The sequence below is a fragment of the Sander lucioperca genome, chromosome 21, assembly GCF_008315115.2.
Source record: "Sander lucioperca isolate FBNREF2018 chromosome 21, SLUC_FBN_1.2, whole genome shotgun sequence".
NCBI classification, from domain to species: Eukaryota; Metazoa; Chordata; class Actinopteri; order Perciformes; family Percidae; genus Sander; species Sander lucioperca.
This window is the reverse complement of record NC_050193.1, coordinates 11989088-12010369: the sequence shown is the minus strand read 5'-3', so window position 1 is coordinate 12010369 and position 21282 is coordinate 11989088. Positions and strand designations below refer to the sequence as shown.

General features: G+C 38.8%; 1 protein-coding gene and 1 long non-coding RNA gene across 4 annotated transcripts; both read left to right on the top strand.

Moving 5' to 3' along the window:
* Positions 1-7714: 7714 nt before the first annotated feature.
* LOC116059590 (somatostatin receptor type 5-like) lies at positions 7715-15248 on the top strand. 3 transcript variants are annotated; one of them, XM_031312770.2, is made up of 5 exons: positions 8089-8154; positions 10715-10909; positions 11020-11729; positions 11854-12261; positions 12733-15248. In XM_031312770.2, the coding sequence occupies exons 3-5, from the start codon at positions 11043-11045 to the stop codon at positions 12817-12819; spliced, it is 1182 nt and encodes a 393-aa protein (XP_031168630.1). In that variant the 5' UTR covers positions 8089-8154; positions 10715-10909; positions 11020-11042; the 3' UTR covers positions 12820-15248. The 3 variants fall into 3 exon arrangements, with proteins under 3 accessions (XP_031168628.1, XP_031168629.1, XP_031168630.1); XM_031312768.2 differs by lacking the exon at positions 10715-10909 and having other exon boundaries at positions 7715-8154; XM_031312769.2 differs by lacking the exon at positions 10715-10909 and having other exon boundaries at positions 7724-8154; positions 12736-15248.
* A 3504-nt stretch (positions 15249-18752) lies between these two features.
* Positions 18753-19708, top strand: LOC116059707. The gene is made up of 3 exons (XR_004107357.1): positions 18753-18775; positions 19538-19597; positions 19666-19708. It is a non-coding gene; the product is annotated as an uncharacterized LOC116059707 (long non-coding RNA).
* The last annotated feature ends 1574 nt before the right edge of the window (positions 19709-21282 follow it).

The following is a 21282-nucleotide window of genomic DNA, read 5'->3' as shown; positions in this document are numbered from 1 at the left end:
CCATAACAGGGGGGAAAAAAAACGCTTTCCTTTATTTTCAAACAGGACATGAATCCAGGTCTCCTGGGTAAGATCCTATGTTTGTTTGACCCATCCATCACCCCAACCTTCCTCCTTACATGGAATTTGTCGCTCTTATACTTCGTCACCTTACTTCCTGCTTTGCTCCCGTCATGATTACTACGCCCACTAGAAGGCGCTGCCACTATAAACGTAAATATGGCTTATAATTGCTGCATATACAAACGTTATACAATACATATACAATTCATGGTGGCATTTTTCTGGGGAGGACAGCATCGAAAAACAAGGGTCTTAGCTATAATGTTAATGTTGCTAACAGTAGATTGTACGTTTCAGAGACCTAGAAGCTGAATTTTTTTCCATTTTTATTATATATAGGTATTTTATATATAAAGGCAAACATGCTACAATGGCCCAAAAGGCTTCCATTACAGTAGGAGAAACGTGCTGCAAATACAGAAACGGTGCAAAGTAAAAAAAAAAATAAATAAATAAAAAAAAAAACACAGTATGCAAGTGCAAGTTTGTCTCTTCTTAACTTAAGCGGGGTCTCTCCTGCTTCTATTAGCTTCTACTGCATCAATGTGGGTTGACTTAATAGCTGTTATACATAAACGTAATGCTCTATACTGTATTTGATCCACTTTTTGCAGCAATGTCTTTGCTTCAGCAGCAGCTGGATATATTATACAACCATAATATATTGTTAACCTCATATGGCCCTCTATAAGTGTCAATTAATGTTGTTTGTCTGCCCCCGAGTCACATCAGGACACAGTTTGTAATCGATTTATGACTTTTTTACATTTCGTTTCTAAGTGTTTGATATGTACTTTCCATGTATATTTGCTGTATTATTTTCTGTTTTACAAAGGACAGAAGGAAATGTTAAGTCTTTAATAAATGTAATCTCTCAGCAATGTCTTCTGCCATGTCATGTTGTAAATGTGGATGGCCTGAAGAACTTCTGTTGTGTTGACTGGATGAGCAGTGTATTTCTGTTGCATGTGTTTCGGGTTTGTGTGTGTTGTTTTACTTGCATCATTTCTGTATTTGCAGCAGGTTTCTCCCAATGGAAGTGTTTTTGGGATGTTGTAGTGCGTTTGCCCTCGGCCACTGTATTTTATCTTTTAGGTGAACATTTATTTGCCATCATTATTTTAACATTTTTCTTAATAACATCTTCATAACTTTCTCTTTAGGAGAAAAACAGTTGTACAGTATATTATATATGTAAAAAGTAGTTCAGGGGCTCTGACAGTAGCACCACATAAATCCCATGCCAGCTTCGAAGAACCGAAAAATCCAGGCCCATGTCAAACCATCAACAATCAAATCAAGCTAACCCAGTTATCCACTTACAAAGGCCATGGCCCAGCTGGTGGATCTAATAATACTAATAATTTATGCGTGTGGAAAGCATGTATGCCATGCATGTGAGCTCCTGCGTGACATATTCCTTGTCAAATTGTCAGTGGGTTATGTTCAGATCTATTACTGCTGCGTGGCTGTCGCCTCTGCCCCCCTGTACTTCTGCACAATAACACAAAAATTAGTTTATGTCAACATGTTGTACCTTTTAGAAAGATTTATTATGTGTTTCTTTCCAATATGACAAGTTATTTCAGCTAATTGCTATATCCTCAGCGATTGTTATTAATGATGACTACCAATTAGATGTCTCAGATCTCATTTAAGAACAAATCATTTCAAATATAGCCTCAAAACTCACTCTATGCTTTATAAAGTGTTAATGCTAAGGGGCAACTATTTCTTTCATCCACACAAACATCCTTTTAGAATGTTGAAACTTTTCCTGTACTCAGAAACACATTTACAAAATACATAATGTATGATATTCAGACATATTTTAATTTCTGCACTTTGAAAACTAGAACCTGGCCAATGTCAGAACCCTTCTGCTGTTTCCCATCCCACCAGCTAGTACATGACACCCACCGTGGTATCCCAAGTCTTAATCAGACAAACCTTTAGGGCCATTCCTTCCTCTGAAATATTTGAGGACAGTCAGTATTTTGTCCTCCTGCTTTGCAAAATCTTATCTCACCTTTGGGGACAAGGATTTGTGTTTATTGATGCAAAAGTGTCAATAAGATACTCTATTTTCTGGCTAAGCTGCCAATTATTTTATTTTTCTCTAACATGTACACACCTGACATCTGGAATGGTTATTTTGAGCTTCCGCTTCGTGCAGATCCTCCCTTTCTACAGACATGGGTGTTAAATACAGGCTGACACTGTCACTCCTGTAAAAGCCTAATGTTGCCTAAATGCTTAATGATATGTCTTGTTTTGGAAAATCCTTCCCTCATCCACCCAGTCCTTGCAAGTTATAATTAAAATTGTCAAATTGGTTTACTTAAATATAGCCTTTCGGTCCTTCCTAATTAACTACTCTGATTTGCCCCTGAGGGGAAAGTACAAAGGGTCTTTGTTAGAAGAAATATTAAGTACTGCAATTTATTCGCATAATAAAAAAGGAATCATGGATGTACACTCAAATGCCTTTAAACTGTGGATTTTTAGCCCCTGAAAGAGTGATATTCAGTTTGGATTTCTTTTAATAGTCTCTAAATTAGGGGAAATGTTTCCTTCAGTTTGAATAATTTTTTTTTAATTTTACCTATGGATTTTGTGAAAATGACACTGATGAACACTAAAAAAATCTTGGTGTGGGAAAAAAAGAAATTCTCTCTTGCTCTCTTTTGGACATTTGAGCTTTCTCTTTCAACAGATATATATATATATATATATATATATATATATATATATATATATATATATATATATATATATATATATATATATATATATATATATATATATATATATATATATATATATATATATATACATTCTTTTATTTATTTATTTTTTTTTTATTTATTTATTTATTTATTTTTTTTATTAAGATTATCATGCAGGAAAACCATCACAGGTCGGACTCGAACACTGGACCTTCTGCGTCGAGGAATAAACCTCTACACTTCAACGCGATCACATCCACACAACCCTCCTTGTAGCCTACCTGGATTGACAGCTATTGTTACAGGAAGCCCAGAGATGGTGTACCGGCCAAACAAGTGTTTCTGTCTTTACTGAGGATGTAGCGCAAGATAGCACCGTAAATAAAGGATAAATTGGCACTAGCAGCACATGGACGCATGTCGAGTCCACCACAGTCAACAGCTCCATCTGGAGTCTGTATGCAGATAAACAGCTGCATGAATCAATCCATTCATTTTTATTTGTCACAAGAAATCATACAAGGTACAATTCCAGTAAAATGTAATCCCAACAGCTCCTTCTTGTGCATGATTTATTATAAAGCAGAATGTGGGGGTTGGGGGTGGGGGTGTGGCAGTCTTAGGCAGTGTCATCTCTTAGGATCCTAGTGGCCTGACTGAACAGGGGGGGAAAGGGTGTTACTGACTACAAAAGCAAACCTGCACGACTTTCCTGATGTCACCTAATAATTTCTTTCTTAATTGACAACTGAAGTAGAAAGTAAACAACATTAGGCAAATAAGCTGGTTAGCTCTGTGAAGACAGCTCCCTTCCACAACAGACAGCCCAGTGCCAAAATGTAATTAAAACTGCATTAAAAGGATATTACATAGATGTACAAACAGACCACAGGGAGACAAAAAACTCATGAAGGCTTTAAGAACTCAATCGCCCATGGGTGCTGTGTGTCAGCAAGGTTTTCCAAATGGCCAGCTCATCTCAAATAGATTGAACATACAACATACACGCACAGAGACCGATTTATTGTTTGCATATTCTGTCCATGAATGTGAAGACTATTTCATCTTCTGACCTCAACACACAGTGTCAACCACAGAGTCACCACTCTGGACATCATCTCATTCATTTCTTTCTTTCTTTGTCCTCCAATCAACCCTGCCCTCCACACAAAACCACATACAAATACGCACACACCGTTCCTTCTCATCTTGGTGATCAGTGGTGGAGTATTGATTGAACTCGGTTGCCATAAACACCACACACATGAGTCGCACTCCTGTAAGCTTGAGAGTTCTCTCATCGATCCCCGCCAGCTTTTGTCATCAGCCGGACAAAGTCGGTGACTGACACCACTCTGATATGATCTCGATGCACATTCCCATAGCTTGATATAGGAAGGCAGGAAGAGCATGGGCTTGAAGCCAGAGTGACAGAGCGCTAGGAGAAAGAACAGGACTGTTTGGAGAATCAGCTCATATTTTCAACGTAATCTTGTAGTCCAACAGCCATCTGATTATTTCTGTATCATATTTTAACAACTAGCAGACACAGACCAGAAGTAACATTAAAACAATAAAATTGTTTCAAATCAAGGCAAAATACAACATTTCTTTTCCAAATTTTACAATAAAAACGTTTGAAACAAGTACTCTGATTAGACGACATAGAGTACTGCACTCAGTATACTGTACTGTATATTCTTCATATATAACTACTGGTGATAACTTTTTTGCAATACAAGTCTCACAGGTAGAATAGTAGTAAGCAATACAGCACAGTAGTTTATAGGGACACAATTTACTGCTCAGTTTATCAGAATTCCCCTCGGATTTAACTGTCAATAGAATATGATAGAAAATGTTGATCTCATTGACGAAAGCCATACACATATACTTTTTTCTGACTTACAGCTAAAACTGCAGATCTTTTAAAACAAACACAAATCTCCAGCAATCCTTTTGGTTCCGCATTGTAGTATTTCCATGTGTGCTCAGTAACTGAGGAAATTAGATCACTGCAGAAAATTTAGGCTAATAAGAATTTAAACACACTAACTGAATATGAAACAAGCAATACAAGACAAAGGCCATTTAAAAACAACTTCATATTGTGTCCATCCCATTTATATCAATGAGAGTAGACTAAAACAGGTTTTATTGCAGGGCTGTTGTATTAGACTGCATCAGTTGTAGCTAGGTGTCCTAAACAACGATTTAGCATTGTACTACATGTATAACATTGTCAGATTCACTATAGACCTTTTTTTTAAAGGCTCAGAATCGATGCAACAGAACTAGAGATGTCGGTCAGAGAGGTGTGTTATGCTAATAGCATAGACTAGCCTTAGTCTCACTTTGCCAGACCCTCCTCCACACTCTGCGGAGGAGGGTCTGGCTAGTCCACACAGCATTCTGGGATGGGAGAAAAACGTGCTCTCATTTATTGGCATTTCTTTAAACCAATCACAATCATCATGGGCGGTGCTAAGCAAAATAGCCTCAGGAAGGAAGTTGTTTTGGTGGAACGTGTATGTTCAAAAGTTGTTTTAGTCGTGCAACAGAAAACTCAGATTGGACAGATAGTCTAGCTAGCTGTCTCAATTTACCCTGCAGAGATCTGAGGAGCAGTTAACCATAGTCCTCATAAATCCACCAGAGTTTAAATTTCCAACACAAAGAAAGCGGAAGGAGAAAATACATGCATCCAGCAGAGTTTCCTGCAGCACCGGAGCAATCCCGGAAGTGGAACGTCAAGGGTAGCCTATAGACTTATGTAGCCTTGAGCTACTAGCTTTATGCAGAGATGAGGAGTAGGCTATGAGGAGCGATTTAGGCCATATATCAAAAATGCATGCACATTCTCCACTTTTACCTTACACACATACAAAAAGCATGCACATACACCACTTTCACCTTGCACACACGCATAAAAAGCATGCACATACAACACGTTTTCTCACGCATACACATTTTTATGTGCATGCTTTTTAGCACACTCTTCTCTCACAAAACGTTGTCTGTGTGCAAGGTAAAAAGGGATCCAACTGCCAACCTTCCAATTAGTAAACAGTTGCTCTACCAACTGAGCTAAATCCAGGCCAGCATTTACATATCAGCTCGCACACACTACTTTTTTGCTCACACACAGACAACATTTTAGCTTGGACACAAACAACTTTTGACCTTGCACACACTCAACTTTTTAGCTTGCACACAAACAATGTGTTTGTGTGTGTGTGTGTGTGTGTGTGTGTGTGTGTGTGTGTGTGTGTGTGTGTGTGTTTGTGTGTGTGTGTGTGTGTGTGTGTGTGTGTGTGTGTGTGTGTGTGAGGTAAAAGTGTGTGCATGTATTTTTGATATATGGTCTTAATGGCCCCTCATTTTAATATATGGACAAAACATTTTGTCTCTCTGGAGCCACAAATTCCACATATGCAGTAAAACTCCCCAAGACCAGAACAGACTTTAATGTGTAAACTTTGAGCTCTCCTTAAATAAACTGGTTGTCACGGCTGAAGTGAGCGGGGCAACAGGAGTAGGACCCAAATGCTGATGGCGGAGGCAGAGCTAGTGCAGTTTAATGATTTATTAACGAAGAAATAAGATGCAAAGGCGTACAGGTCCATTAGGCAGGCAAGGGTCAAAACCAGAGAGGTAAACAAATCCAACAAGGAGCAGGCAAGGAAATCCAAAATCCAGAGGTCAGGCAATAGGGCCCAAAACAGGCAGGCAGACAAGACAACCTGGCATTGGAACAATGGATCTGGGTCGGTATAGTAAGTGGCTGGTGTGGGAATACATTGATTGCAGGGCAGATGGGAGTGGCGGGATCTGGAATGAAAGGAGAAAAGTCTGAAGGCATCTGGTGGACAGGTAAAGATTAACGCTGAAGGGGCCTGCGAAAGAGGAAATTGCTAAAGAGAGGGACGGAGAGGCAGAATAAGCAGGAATATGCACAATTAAGACAGAAATTGGGAGTATAATTCAAATGCTCTCTTGTGCTAACTGTATTTACTGTACCCTTTAGTCCAGTTTAACACCTTTACGTTTGGTACATTTTCTGTAATGTCAACAGCCACAAAAAGAAACTGTTCAACAATTTGGACAAACAGGTTTATATTTGCCTAATGTTCAATATGTTTTTTTGTGTATGCACCAACCACCAAGGCAAACTCCCTTTAAGTGTTACTTACTTGGCAATAAACCCTTTTCTGATTCTGATTAATGTGTCACACACCTGAACATTTGGTGTGCATGATCAAAAGAATTGTTTATGTAGTCGTCATAACCTTAAAAATAAGAGCTGCATTGCCTGCACTGGAGAAAATACAGTGTAAATTAGCCATATCATTATTGTGGCAGTGCTACACTGTCCCCACAGGACAAGCCTCTGACAGTGTTTATACACTCACAAGTCTCATACATCTGCTCAATGGTCTGGTTAGGACCGGTTAAACAGGACCCATAAACAATAGGATGTCATCTACTTCCTCATGTTTCTTCAAAACCCACTTTGACTGATGGAAAATGGAGGAATGGAGTACACGTTGTAAACAAGCAAATACAGACACAGGCACACATTGCACCCCCCCCCCACACACACACACACACAGCTGCACTCCTGTATCCTAACCTGGATGACAGCAACACAAAGCTAATGTCTTAAAAGTAGGCAGCTTTCCTCACAGTTACCATCAAATCTCTCCCTCAACGCGCAGTCTCATCCCCCCCTAACACCATTTTTCCATTTCAGCATAATTTCTCCCACTCCGTCTCAGGTGCCCGCAGGCCACAATCAAGGTGATTTATTCCCCAGGCTGCACCTGGGCATTGCTCCATTTCTCTCGTTGTCTCTCACATACAGTTAAAAAGTTAGTATCACTTTATGATTGACTGGAAGCTCTACAGGCGAAGAAAAGAAAAAGAGAGCTACAACGTGTGTTTCTACAACAGCAACTGGTCTTGTGCTGTGAGGTGATTACCACCCATGGGTGGGACTTTCACATCTAAAGGCGGGGTGATGTTTTCCACATAAATACTCGCAGTGAGTTGAGGCGCTAAATGACCAAGTGAGAGACTCCTTCCAGCTTAGGGATGTATTTCCCCTTGCACAGAATTTTCTTCAGACCTAACCTGTGAGGATAAGTCCTGTAAGATATTGTTGCATTTTTCGCCTCTGTAAATGGAAATCTGAGCGTGCTGACATCAAGAAAATGACTCAAGAAGAAAAGTCAAGTGTGAGGAGGTTTCTCTTTCAAGCGACGAGTCAAAAGAGCGAGAGAGTTGACCTCGAAGAAAGCTGCGTGAATACCGCGGGAGATGCGCATCACGCCACCAGATAGTGGCACACAGGAGCGCACAGGTAGGTTGAATCCCATCGGATGTCACGGCATTTAAAAGAAAACAATGTGTTTATGAAATTGAATTAAATGTAACCCTTTGAAATATTTTCATCATAGTTTATTTTAGTCCTTGATTACCCAACAAAGGACGTGAAACGGCACACTGTGTTTGGAAAACTGTTATGAGCCTAAAGGTTTATTTGTCAAACTCCGATTTAATGAGCCTTGCATCTCATGACTGCGGGCTAGGGCTATTGTAGTTTGGTGGGCAATAATGTCAATCCCCATGCATCCAGGAAGGGGACAGGGGCTTCAAGTGTTTGTTTCTAAACAACATGCTGCAGGCTGCGCGTCAGTCCCGTGTTTTGAAGCGCGGTTCAGTGAATCTTCACGTCACCCCATTTATTTGTGCAACACGTTTTCACAGCCTCGGGTTGTAACGTCTGACAACTATTATAAGGTTATTATTATTTTAGGTCACCCACAAGGCACCAGGCGAGGACATATATGCAGTCTTACAGGAGCACAATGCATTTAATTATTAGGGGGCCAATTGTCCATTGCTCTAATTTCAGGCTTACACGTTTAGGGATACCGTCACAACCTTAAGACCCCATATAAAACAGGTAGGGTTCACAGTGTGTTGCACTCGCACGATATGTGTATTATAGATTGAAGTGCAGAATGTAAATAATAACTTTAATCATTAGAGAATCTATTGTTTTAAAGTTTACGTGAAATACAAATGTTCAGATGTCCTCAATCAGATAAGTACGTGTCTTACATTTACCAACATTCAACATTCAGTTGCATAATAATCAGTGGTGAAATGTAACTGAGTACATTTACTCATGTATTATACTGAAGTAAAAAAAGTACCTCAGTTTTGAGGTAGCCTTCTTGTAGGCCTACTTTACTATCATTTTCATTTTATGTTACTTTATACTTCTACTCCACTACATTTATTTGACAGCCGGAGTTACTAGTTTTTTACAATATATATACATCAAATAATAAAGGATGTATTGTTGTAGATGTAAGATACACTGCAGTATATAAAGTAATTAAAATGAGCTCCACCTTAACCAGCTGCAGCATTGATGTACAACATACTTGAATGCATCAATAATTAGAATCCAGTTATATATTATTATTATTATTATTATTATTATTATTATTATTATTATCTTCTGTTACCATTTGTATGCAATATAGTAGGGGAGGGAATCACAATGTACCTCATGATATGATACGATACATGGCTCACAATACTGGTAATATCACGATACAGCAATTCTGTGATAATCAATATATTGCTAGACAATCCTATAATGATACATCATGATAACCGTCGAACTATGGATACAAAATGCCCATGAAAATGTTTTCTCTCCGTATATACTGCAAGTCCAAACTGTTAGAAATCAGCACAATTCTGCAGCACAAGGTTTTCAGTCTGTGAATTAAGATTACAGAACTATAGAGCAACTATGGGTCCTGACTTTGGACTTAAACATGGCCTCTGTTATTTTTCTCAAACTGCTGTCCGCCATCTTGTTGAAAACCTCTTCCTCTTCGGCTAGTTAACTTATGTTCAAGTTTCCCTCATTCATGTTTTCAGCGCCAGCTCGAGGAGCCATTAGCGATGCTGGAAGCAGGGGAATCTATTTAGAACACCTTATTTTATTAATTAAAATTTCAAAATCTGGCGCCAGCATATGGATTATCGTATTACACAAAGGATATTGCCGTATCGATATGTCATTAAATACCAGGAATAATACATATTTATACATGGTAGGCATTTCACAAAATAGTGAACAATTTGACAAAATCAATAACTTTTGCTGAATAGGTTTGGCCCCAAAAACCTACTTCAACCCTGTTATTTATCACTGTGGCATTCTAACTCATCAAGGATGTGGGCTACCAGCCACTTGGCTGAAGTTTTTCTTTTTTCTGTCCCCATATTATGGACATCTAATTCACTTGGAGTGACAGCACTTAACAGTAAATCGTGCTTAAGCCCCCAATCAGACAGAACGCGTTTTAGCAGCAAGCTAGCTAGGCTAGCTAGGTAGCTAGTAGACTAGCTTGCATTGCAGCATTTTTAATGTAACTGAAATGAGTCTTTACCAGCATTGCCACGGCACAATGAATACACTTAACATCGACTAAAAATTGCAACTTCACGAAATACAGATTATCTAGCTATCGTACTACGTGAAGGTTTAGCAGTAGTCTGTATTTAATAGGGTCAAAGTATAGTATATTTTGGGTCTTATACAGCATTCCATGTGGTTTCAAATTAGCAGAAATGTGTCTGGCCATAACTTTTTCTTCACTCTCTAATAAAGACCACATTATTTCTAATTTAATCTAATTTGGTCTTATTAATGTACTAATTACAGCATAATTTAGGTGTTTGGTGTCTAATTAGGATATAACTGTTCGTTTTCTGTCTAATAAAGACCATGTTAGTTCTAAATTTGGTCTAATTTGATTCATAAGTACGGCTTATTAAGTCTTTTTAATGTACCGTAAAATAAAGTGCAACCCTAATATCCTCTTTTTCTAAAGTGCTACTTCCCATTAAGAGAAATGGCATGCTGGCCACTGGCCCATACAATTCAATGGAAAGTTTCTCTTGTCTCCTGGTAAATATGGGCATCTTGCCTAGAGTACCTCCTGCCCATGTGTTGTTGTGAAGTGCAAAAGACATGACAATAATTCTCTGAAGCAGGCATTCACAGAACCCACAATATTAAACTACCGGTATGTTTTTTTTTAGCACATGGGTTATTGTTAAGTATCCCATATAATGCTTTTAAATATGTGTCTCTGTCTTTTCTCTAATGATGTTTTTCCTACTGTAATCCAAACAGACACCAGCACTCCTTTCTTTAACATGGATGGCTATTACAATTGGACGCCGATATCTGAGAATGTCAACATGTCTTCCTCCCAGCCCTACCCCACCAACCTCACCTACAACAATATGTCAGAGGTGGCCGCACCAATGCCGTTCAGTGTGGTCACCGCAGTCGTTTACACCATTGTCTTCATTGTGGGTCTTCTGGGCAACACACTGGTCATCTATGTGGTGGTTCGCTACACCAAGATGAAGACTGTAACCAACATGTACATCCTCAATTTAGCCTTGGCAGATGAACTCTACATCCTGGGAATTCCCTTCCTTGGCACCAATAGTGTGCTTTCCTACTGGCCATATGGAGATTTCTTTTGCAAGGTTTGCATGACTGCTGATGCCATGAGCCAGTTCTCCTCCACCTTTTGCCTTACGGTGATGAGCATCGATCGCTACCTGGCTGTGGTTCATCCTATTCGCAGTGCCAAATGGCGGAGGCCACAGGCGGCCAAGGTTTTCAATGGCATGGTGTGGGTTGTGTCCTTACTGATTGTGCTGCCGGTAACAATCTACTCACATGTACAGGAGGACTTCAACACCTGTAACATAACCTGGCCTGAGCCACGTGAATTGTGGTCCATTGTCTTCATACTCTACACATCCATCCTGGGCTTCTTTGGTCCTCTGGTTGTCATCTGCCTCTGCTACCTGCTCATTGTCATTAAGGTAATGGGACAGATACAATTAGCCTCCGGCTTTTATTGGTGTCTACATACATTATTGTATTTTACTGTAAGGTTCTGCTCTCATAATCTCATAAAACCTTTTCAATTAACCATCTCACTTTTAGGTGAGGTCAGCAAGTGTGCGTGTAGGCCTGACTAGGCGGCGTAAGTCGGAGCGTAAGGTGACACGCATGGTGGTGATCATCGTGTTGGTCTTTGTACTTTGTTGGCTGCCCTTCTTCATTACCAACATTGTCAACCTGATTCATATCATCCCTGAGAACAACACCACCGCTGCTGTCTACTTCTTCCTGGTCATCCTCACCTACGTCAACTCTTGCGCCAACCCAATCCTCTATGGCTTCCTCTCTGACAACTTCAAGCAGAGCTTCCAGAAGGTGCTCTGCTTCCACAAACCAAATGATTATGGCACCACAGGCTGGGTCGGAGGGGGACGGAGTGCATCCCAGGAAAACCACAATCCTGTTTTACCCAGAAATCCCACACAGAATGGGAAAATACAGTGCATTCAGGTATTGTGCAAACAGTATATATCTTTGAATTGTAAAGCAAATATATCACATTTTACAGCAGGTATATTGAAAAGAAGGGTGGAAACAGAGGGAGACACAATAATTGTGCTTTAAATACATGTATCATAGTCATTTTATTATTGAAAGTCTTAACATGTTTCATAGTTATATTTATACTTTGGGACCATACCTAAACCAAAGCTGCGCTGTAAATTTGCCATCAGCTATCAGCAGCCCCAACTGTCAAAGTGCTCAGTCTCCTTAATGTCTTCTATCCTCTGTGTGAAAATGTCACATCCAGAGAGGAAGCCCACTTTATGTAACAGACGGGAAATAACTAAACCCCCTGGTTATAACTGTCAACACTCACATTCTCAGGGATTCCTTCACTGACAACAAGAGCAACAGCTCATGTCAAAGTTTGTCATTCTGTCTTAATTGTATCCCTAATCCCTGTGTCTGTGGTTTCAGCAGCCTGTCATGATGGAGGTGATTGGGGACCTTGACAGCAATCCTCTAACTTCAAAAGCAGAGGTGAATGGCCAGTCAGCGCTATGAGTTTTCAAGCTGAACCACCATGTGCTAGTGCATTACTAGTGCGTGGGACTTGGACAATTTACTCCAGGACCTTTTATTGATTGGTATTTCCTGTCTTTATTGATGATCCTCCTTCTCTGACTGGGGAATTCGTTGAGAGGAGCAAAGTAGGAAAACCATTCACCACGGATCCCCACATTTTTGTTTGTTCTTCATGTCTTTGTACTATAACTAGGTTGGCTGCATTGTAAAGATGTAAAAACATCAGTACAATACAAAATACAGTCATGCAACCTTAAAATGCTTTAAATTCTCAAATACATTTTTTTACCTTACAAAAACAGACTTTTATTTTCAACAGGCTTATATTGGAAACTGTCATTTTTCTCTAATTTCAGTTTTTGATCATATTCTGGTAAGAAACCTTGTTTTCTGATGTGCTTTTGTTATATTTGCTGCTGATGCTTTATGCTATCAATCTGTGTTTACCTGTTGTCTTGATAAATTCAGTATATGATGTTCACAGCACTAAGACACATGTGCAGGAAGTGTTGAGTTGACACAGTTGAAGATTATTTCAAATCTATTTAACAATTGTAATAATAATAAAAATAATACATTTATTTCAGATATTTTCTAAATGTATTATTTGTTTCAAAAGCAATCAAAATCGCTTTGCTTTGCTTTTCTTTCATGTAAAATGTAACAATATATTTGACTCACATCAATGTATCCAATTGAATGTGATTTGGAGCGACTAGCTAACCCTGCCCGTCATATAAAATCGCACTAGCAGAGCAAACATCACATTACTGAAACTAAAACATTTTAACTTTCATTTCACTGTGACTTTAAAAGACAACTGATGACTTACTAACAGTCAACCTTCTCATCTTACTCTCAGCTAGAAAGGAAATTAGTGTTTTTCCCAAAAAGTGGAACTGCTCCTTTAAGAAGACAAACTCTAAAATTGGTGCTTGTACATTATGCTGAATTTATCATGTGAGCCATGATAATACAGGTAATTTCACCCTGCTCAATGTTATATTCCCACCAGGCCTTTATTGGGCATCAGGCTCTTATTTGAAACTCAGCCATTGTTCTCTCTTTAATTTGAAAATTTACAGTATTTAATTTACGCTGCTTTAACTAGAGTGAGCATGTTGGTTAATTGTAAAGGTGGTTAAAATAGTGTTGATAGTCACAGGCAATTATATTTCTTTGGGCTTGTTCGTTTGGGCTTTTTGTGACATTTTGACTTTAATGTTACAAAACTGACAATGCCTTAAAGTAGCTCAGCCAAGTATTGTGGATTTATCTCTTCTCTCTCACATTTCTAAAACAAAATGTGCTGGAGTGGATGCCATGGGGAAGTAACATCACTGTTTATCTGCTGGACTTTGAGCTTTGACATTTGATGCCAACATTATTGGGAAGTTGTTGGACAACACTGTAGCATCTCCATAGTTGTGACTTGAGCCAAGCAAGACCACATTACCAATATTTATGGTGAGTTTGAGCTCGTTTGAATAACCAATCAGTAAGATGGACCTGTGGAAACATGGACACCTTACAGGACTTTTTTGTGTGTGTATTAAAAACACTGTGAATTAAAAAAAAAAAAAGAATAGGTCATTTTAAATATGAAGTCTTTACATGTAACAAAAATGGTAACTTGGTTGTTCTGTTAAAGAAGCCATCATGAATATTAACAAACAAGTCTGTTTCGCACGTTCACCCTGAATTATACACAGTACAATGTAGGGCTGCTGACATGCACCTGCACGAAACAAAGCCCCTATGTGTACATATATTCCATGAACAGACAGTTGATGTTTATTGTCACTGTCATTTATCAATATTATGGCAGGTTTATGTTTCAGACTGAAGCACTTTATCGTTATTTTCAGTTGAAACAGAGCGGTGGCAGCTTTACGCTTGAATGTTAATGTCTCTAAACATAAACCACTTCAGTTTAATTTTTTAGATTTTTTTTTTTTTTTTGTAAATGAAGTTAAAGTAGTTTCAATAATGCTAAAGCATTAAACTAGAAGAAGAAGTATCTTTTTTTTCTAGGTCATTGGAACAAATTTTGATGTATTATGTGATACGGCTTGCCAAAAAAATACATTTGTTAATGGTGGTGGGGTTTTGTTTGTTTTCCCCCAGATTAATGATATAGCAACCCTTTCACTCTTTCTATAATAAAGACCACCATATAAAAACACAGTGTCAAGTGCAAATTGTTGAAAGGATAAATTTGGATTGTTGAAGTCTCTCTTCAGATCATAAGCATGTTGAAAGAGTTATTTGTCACTGTAATCTTTATCCATCTCCATCGTTGTAAAGTGATCCTTTGCTGATGAAACTGCACTGTAAAAGATGGGGGACAAAATCCACAGTCCTCATTCTGTGGATTCTCAAGTCAAATAAATGCATGATACAAATCAGCTGTTTTGTGTAAAGCATACCTTATTTTAAGTGCCAACCTTTAAACTTGCTGGGCATTCAGATTCCAAAAATACACAGTACACAAAGTGCGAAAAACATCCAGTTGATAACTAGTAATAAAACAAAGAGGTGAAAACGGTTAATAAAACATTTTTGTAAGGCAGCCCGATACTTGTATATATTTGATGTTTGTATATACTGTAGGCTATAAGTTGAAAGTATTTTTTTTTTATGTGCAGAACAACAAATATACTTAAAATTCAACAAAAGAAAAGAAGTTAACCCTGTAACCTCTTAAACCTGTAATACCTGATTTTTTGGCCACTTCGGGGGAATGTTGTGAACACGACATTAACATATCATCACCTTTTAAGTTGATATGGAAAACGTGTTCAACAGTGATCACTGATTTCAAACATGCACATTAACATCCTAACATAATATAACATCTCATGTGTTATCATCACAATGAATTGTACTAAATTACACCATAAAGTATATCATTGACAGGATTTGATTTAGTAAAGCTCATAATACAGTCTATGAAATTAAACTAATTATCATCTTTGTACCACATGTGTCTTTAGTAACATCTATCATCTTCTCCCCATGAACACTTTGCTGTTCTTCTGCTATCTCTGTGCCGCTGCTCCTTAAACTCGCCTTTGTCCTTCCTCATTCCTCTATGTACTTCTATAATATATGCTGTACTTTCTTAGCCCTTATTCTATGTCTGTTTACTGACAACCTGTTTTTGTGGCTGGCTGTGGGGGTAGAAACACACTCTTGGCCTTCTGCAGCTTGGTTACCTTGGTGTTTCCGGTCATGTTGCTTTTGTTCCATCGACCTCAATGTCAAGTGAAAGAACCAGTATTATTATCAGGCAGAGAAAAAGAGCACATTACGCTGAAACAATTTTTTTTTGTCATTGGTCATTCTGAGAAAAATCTACTTGATCAAAGGAAAATACACATATAATAAAATAATGAATGTAGTACACACATACACCCACTTGTTCTACATTTCCCTCGTTGACTCCCATTGGGAACTGTGTAAGAAAATGGTCTAATTAACCAACAAACCTCAGAGGTGTTTTTATATCTGGGCCGAAATGGCATGGATTTGTGCCTCCCATTAGCTTGTATTGCGAAAACAATAAGCAGTTACACTGCAGCACAAATCTGTAAATGCCTGTTAATGCTCTGGGCAGTTTTTGACTTTGGTTTTGAAGGTCTGCCATGTAGAGACAACACAGTTGGCATATAATCACATAATCCAAAAAGAGTGAGTTATTTCTAGTCACATTTGTGGTGCTGCTCTGTGGTAGACACTTGACAGACCGCCACGACCTGCCAGGTGACGGTCACAAAGACAGAGGAAGGCATCACTAGTTTTTGGTAGCGTGTCTATTCATATTGTAGAAGAGGGTCAACAGTGAAGAAGCGCACAACACTGTCCTTTAAAAATTGGTCAGTCTAATGCAAAGAGAAGCCTGCAGTGTGTTAATCAATCTTTATTCTTCTCGATTTCATTTTTAAATATGATACCTATAGTGTAAACACATACATATTATAGGATGTCCTTTATTTTTCATCTGTGTTGCATTGCAGCAAAACAACAGGCCAATCACAGCCCAACCTGAAATGAAACTTTGTATAGTTTTCAAAATTCATATTAAAAAGCCAAGAAAGCTTTCTCTTGCAGTTTGCGGTGCATTTACTGCAAGCCTGCAAATGTCGACACGTTAGAGGACTGAAGACTGTAGTGGGAAAATACAATGTTTACTGTCTGTAACGGTAAAGCATATTGGAATGCAAATATCCTTATATGAACTGATTGTTGGTGTGTTATGGTTGCACAGACCATTAACTCCAAGGACAGATCCCGTGAGTCTCTGTGTATCATAGCAAAGATAGTAGCTGCAGGTTGTCTCATTAAGAAACAATAAGGTACAGTCTCCCCTTCAGGGAGGCATTTTGGTATTCTGAATATAAACTGCCTGTATGACTAAGTTCTTTGCACACTGCCTGAGAATTGATCGAAGGTTGACTGTTGTCCGCTTGCAAGTGTCACAATAAAACTTAAAAGACAAAATCCTTTTTGTTGAGCCTTTTATTCACATAAAACTCCCAGTGCAATGTGACATTGGCGGTACGGTCAACGTGGGTTGACAGTGGGCTCAGTGCCAAAGGAAAAAGCTGGGCACCATCTCTTCTACTCCTGAAGCCTCCCCTACAAAAAGGGCAGAGAAGCAGGAACCTGAGGGCTGAGGGCGTTGTCAACCCCACTCCATTCCTGGGAAGAATGCAAAATGGGGAACTCCATTCAGAGGTGTCTTTTGGGTAAGAAAAATTCTGCTGTAATTCTTAGAATTGGATTGTGTGGAAAGACCAGGACAGGAATAAAAAAAAATCCACTGTAAATGTTAGAGTCAATAATTAGTTAGATTCTAGGAAAGGACCAGGGTAGGAATTAAAGGGATTCTGTATAGCCGAGGGGTTGGTAGGGCAGGTCAGCGTCAGGTGTTGCAGCAGCACAAGACAGAAATGAGTACAGATATATGAGTAAAAAAGAGATGAGTACAAAATAAAGAATAAGAATATAGGTATATACAACTGGTAAAGAAAAAATAAAATAAGATATACAACTAGTAAAAGTAAATGAACTATACAAGAGCAAAGACAAGTTACGAGGTAAGTGATAAGTTAAAGTGACATTTGCGAGGTAAAGTGACATGGAATGATATGATTAATAGCAGGAGGTACAACTATGAAAGCAGAAGTAAAAGGTAAAACTGACTGTCGCCACCGTGCCACTCAATGTTGAACTAGTTCAGGGGAGAAATGTGGGTTTCCAGCAAATAGCAGCCCCAGCCTCAATCAGATAGAAGCATTAAGTGAGTTAAAATAGAAGAAGAGAACATTGCTCCCCATTTTAAGGGAGTTGGAATAAGGAAGCTAAAGTAAAGGGAAGGCAGGGTCCACTAATGTTAAAGCACCCATATTATGCTCATTTTCAGGTTCATAATTGTATTTAGAGTTTGTACCAGAATAGGTTTACATGGTTTCATTTTCAAAAAACACCATATTTTTGTTGTACTGCAGTGCTCTCTCTCACTGCTGCAGATCCTCTTTTCAGCTGGTCTCTGTTTTAGCTACAGAGTGAGACCTCTTTTCTTCTTCTTCTGTACTATCTTTGATTGCACTCGCACATGCACAGTAGCTCAGATGTAGATCATGTCAGCTAGCTAGCTCCATAGACAGTAAAAGAAAGGCTGTTTCTACAACTTCGGTCAGTTACAAGGCAGGATTAGCTGGGAGACTTCTAAATGAGGGCGCACATGCAGGCCCGTCGCGACAAGGCAAGCAAACCAAGCAATTGCTTGGGGCCCCGAGCTGGCCTGGGGCCCCAAAATACAATACAAAACCTCCTCGGTCGGCAGTCATCATGAAGCAGAATTATGCTTCAGGAAGCCAGAAAAGGAAGAAGAGAAAGAAAGAAGAGGATAAGAAAAAACAAGATAGTGGTAAGTGATAAATTACACTGGATAAAATAGCTCTACTTGTCTTGGTGTAATTTTGCAGCAGGTAGGCTAGCAAAAATATGTTTATGTTAGCTAACGTTACCTGTAACCTGCCTGACGGCAAATGCTGCTTGTAACGAACAGTTGGTGCAACTTTTTTTTCGAACGGACGGAATATGGTTACATACTACTGTAATATGTTTTTTAACGGGATAAGGAAGACGCAGATCTGTTCCAGAATCACTGTTTAACGTATTTAATGACATGACATTGCTATAGCTTTGTAATAGGTTTTGATGAAAGTGGCATAACATTAGCATGCTATACTAACTATTCCACCGTGATAATCTATTTACCAAATAGGGGTTAGGAAAACCACACAATAAATTCCGTGCATCAAACATTAGCTTGGGATGTTTTTAAGCATTAGTAACCCTTAACAAAGTGTTAGGAATATCTGGTCCGTCTATCTATGTAATGTTTATAGATGTTTTAAAAATGGTTTCTTAAAGGTTTACAAAAAATGTTTAATCATTACCTGATACCTAATATATTAGATAGATATGTGTGTTACAATAAACTGTTAATTTACAGCACTACTAATAATTAGTAAACATTTAATTATAATTTCATTGTTTGTTAACAGTAAAAAGACTGTTTGCTAACAGTTAAATGACAATCAACTAAAGATTAATTAACTATCAATTTACCATCTATTAATGATTGTTATTATAAAGTGTTACAATCTTTTCTTTCTCCCTCAAGGTGCTTTGCTTAAATTTCTCAGCCCTCAGGCTCTTCCTAAGGATACCTCCACTGATGAAGGTAGTGGTGGAAATGGTAAAACGTACTTCACAGTTAATTTCAGATTTTTTTTTCAATTATTTTCCCAGCTACACCATCAACTTCATCCTCAACATCAACCGATGCATCACTTCTCAGTGCTGATGTTGCCTCTATAGCACAAGGTACCATCACCACGAGCTCTATAATTATAGCTGATATCCTGCACAGCCCAGAGTTTAAACTGATAAATGTGTGCTGTCATATTGTTAGAAAAAAAAAACAGTGCAAATCACTATTGAATTCCCACCAAACTGTGTAAATACCAGTCACTTTTGCCCATGGACATTTATGGTACAGTGGTGTTTTTTGCAAATGTTCAATTGTTGAAAATGTTCAACTTTTATGCACATTATATGCAACAGCAGTATTTGCACTTTAAACATGTTTTATTTATGCACAGTTTATGCAACAGCAGTTTATGCACTGTAAACCTTTTTTTATTTATATAAAGTGTGGGTGAACTTAAACTTTATGGCTATGCTGTGGTTCCTGTAGGCTTTGCGTGCGTGCGGGGGGTTGGGGGGCCTCCATGTCCATTTTGCTTGGGGCCCCCAAATTCCTTCAAACAGCCCTGCGCACATGTAAGTAGTTCTTTTGTAGATTATGGTGAACTTGTGTGTGTTGTAGCAGTGCTTTGCTATTGAGAACGAGGTGGCATGCTAGCGTTAGCATTAGCATTAGCATGCTAACACTAACGCTACGAGCTAATGGTTGCGGTTAGCCTGCTCGTTTCAGCTTGTGACGTCACAAGCCGTGCTGATTTTGAACAGCTCACCCAGAGACTGAAGGCAGGACACATCCAGAAACTTTATCTCACTCTAAACAGCATGGATGGATTTTTTTCAAAGTTTGTATGTGTGTGGAAGCACCAGAGACACAAAAGAACACCCCAAATCCCAGAAAAAGTGTTTTTTTCATAATATGGGCCCTTTAATACTGTCCAGTGCTCTAAACTCCAAAGGTTCCCAGATCTGGATCTCAACTCAACCCTGCCAAAGCACCACACCCCAGCTGACCAGGGACTGGGTGGAAAGCGTTATGCGGGGAGGTGGGGATCTGGAGAGGGACAACGGCCCAACGGCCCTGGGGACTATAAGAACACTGACACAAACACACAAACACATGTTGACATCAATTAGGGTAAAATGTTATTTTGGCATTAGACAAGAAAATTGAAGGAGACAGGGGTGTCACTGTTTCATGGCATATTATGTTGCCTGCGCAAAATGGTTAAATATGACACAATTTCTTTGATTTATGTGTATGATTTGCAGATCGCAGATAAGGAGAGCAATAGATCACACTCTGCTCGAGTGTGCACACGCATTTATACTGCACCACTCACACACATCTTCAGAGGCCAGATCGAGGGTTTGAGAAAAGACAGTTGTGCAATAGACATACACAACTGCCAGGAATCTGTTGAGAAGTATTATTTTACAATGCATGATATGGCTCTGCATGTTTTGCTGGCCCTGCCCATCTTTAAAGGCTCTGAAAACTCATCTATTTGAACTGGCTTTCCACAGCCCACCAAACGATTGAGACGACAGGAATGCACCCCAAAAAGCAAGACTCTCATGATTTCATTCCGATACTGTAAATTTGTCGCTGACAGTGGAATCGCTTGAAAAGTCATTTTGGTGTATAGTAATACAATTTTG

Coding starts and splice junctions, on each gene's coding strand:
- LOC116059590 (XM_031312768.2), top strand. CDS start 8,112: ATGCGCATCACGCCACCAGATAGTGGCACACAGGAGCGCACAG. Junction 11,730..11,853: donor ACCTGCTCATTGTCATTAAG/GTAATGGGACAG, acceptor TCTCACTTTTAG/GTGAGGTCAGCAAGTGTGCG. Junction 12,262..12,732: donor GGAAAATACAGTGCATTCAG/GTATTGTGCAAA, acceptor CTGTGGTTTCAG/CAGCCTGTCATGATGGAGGT.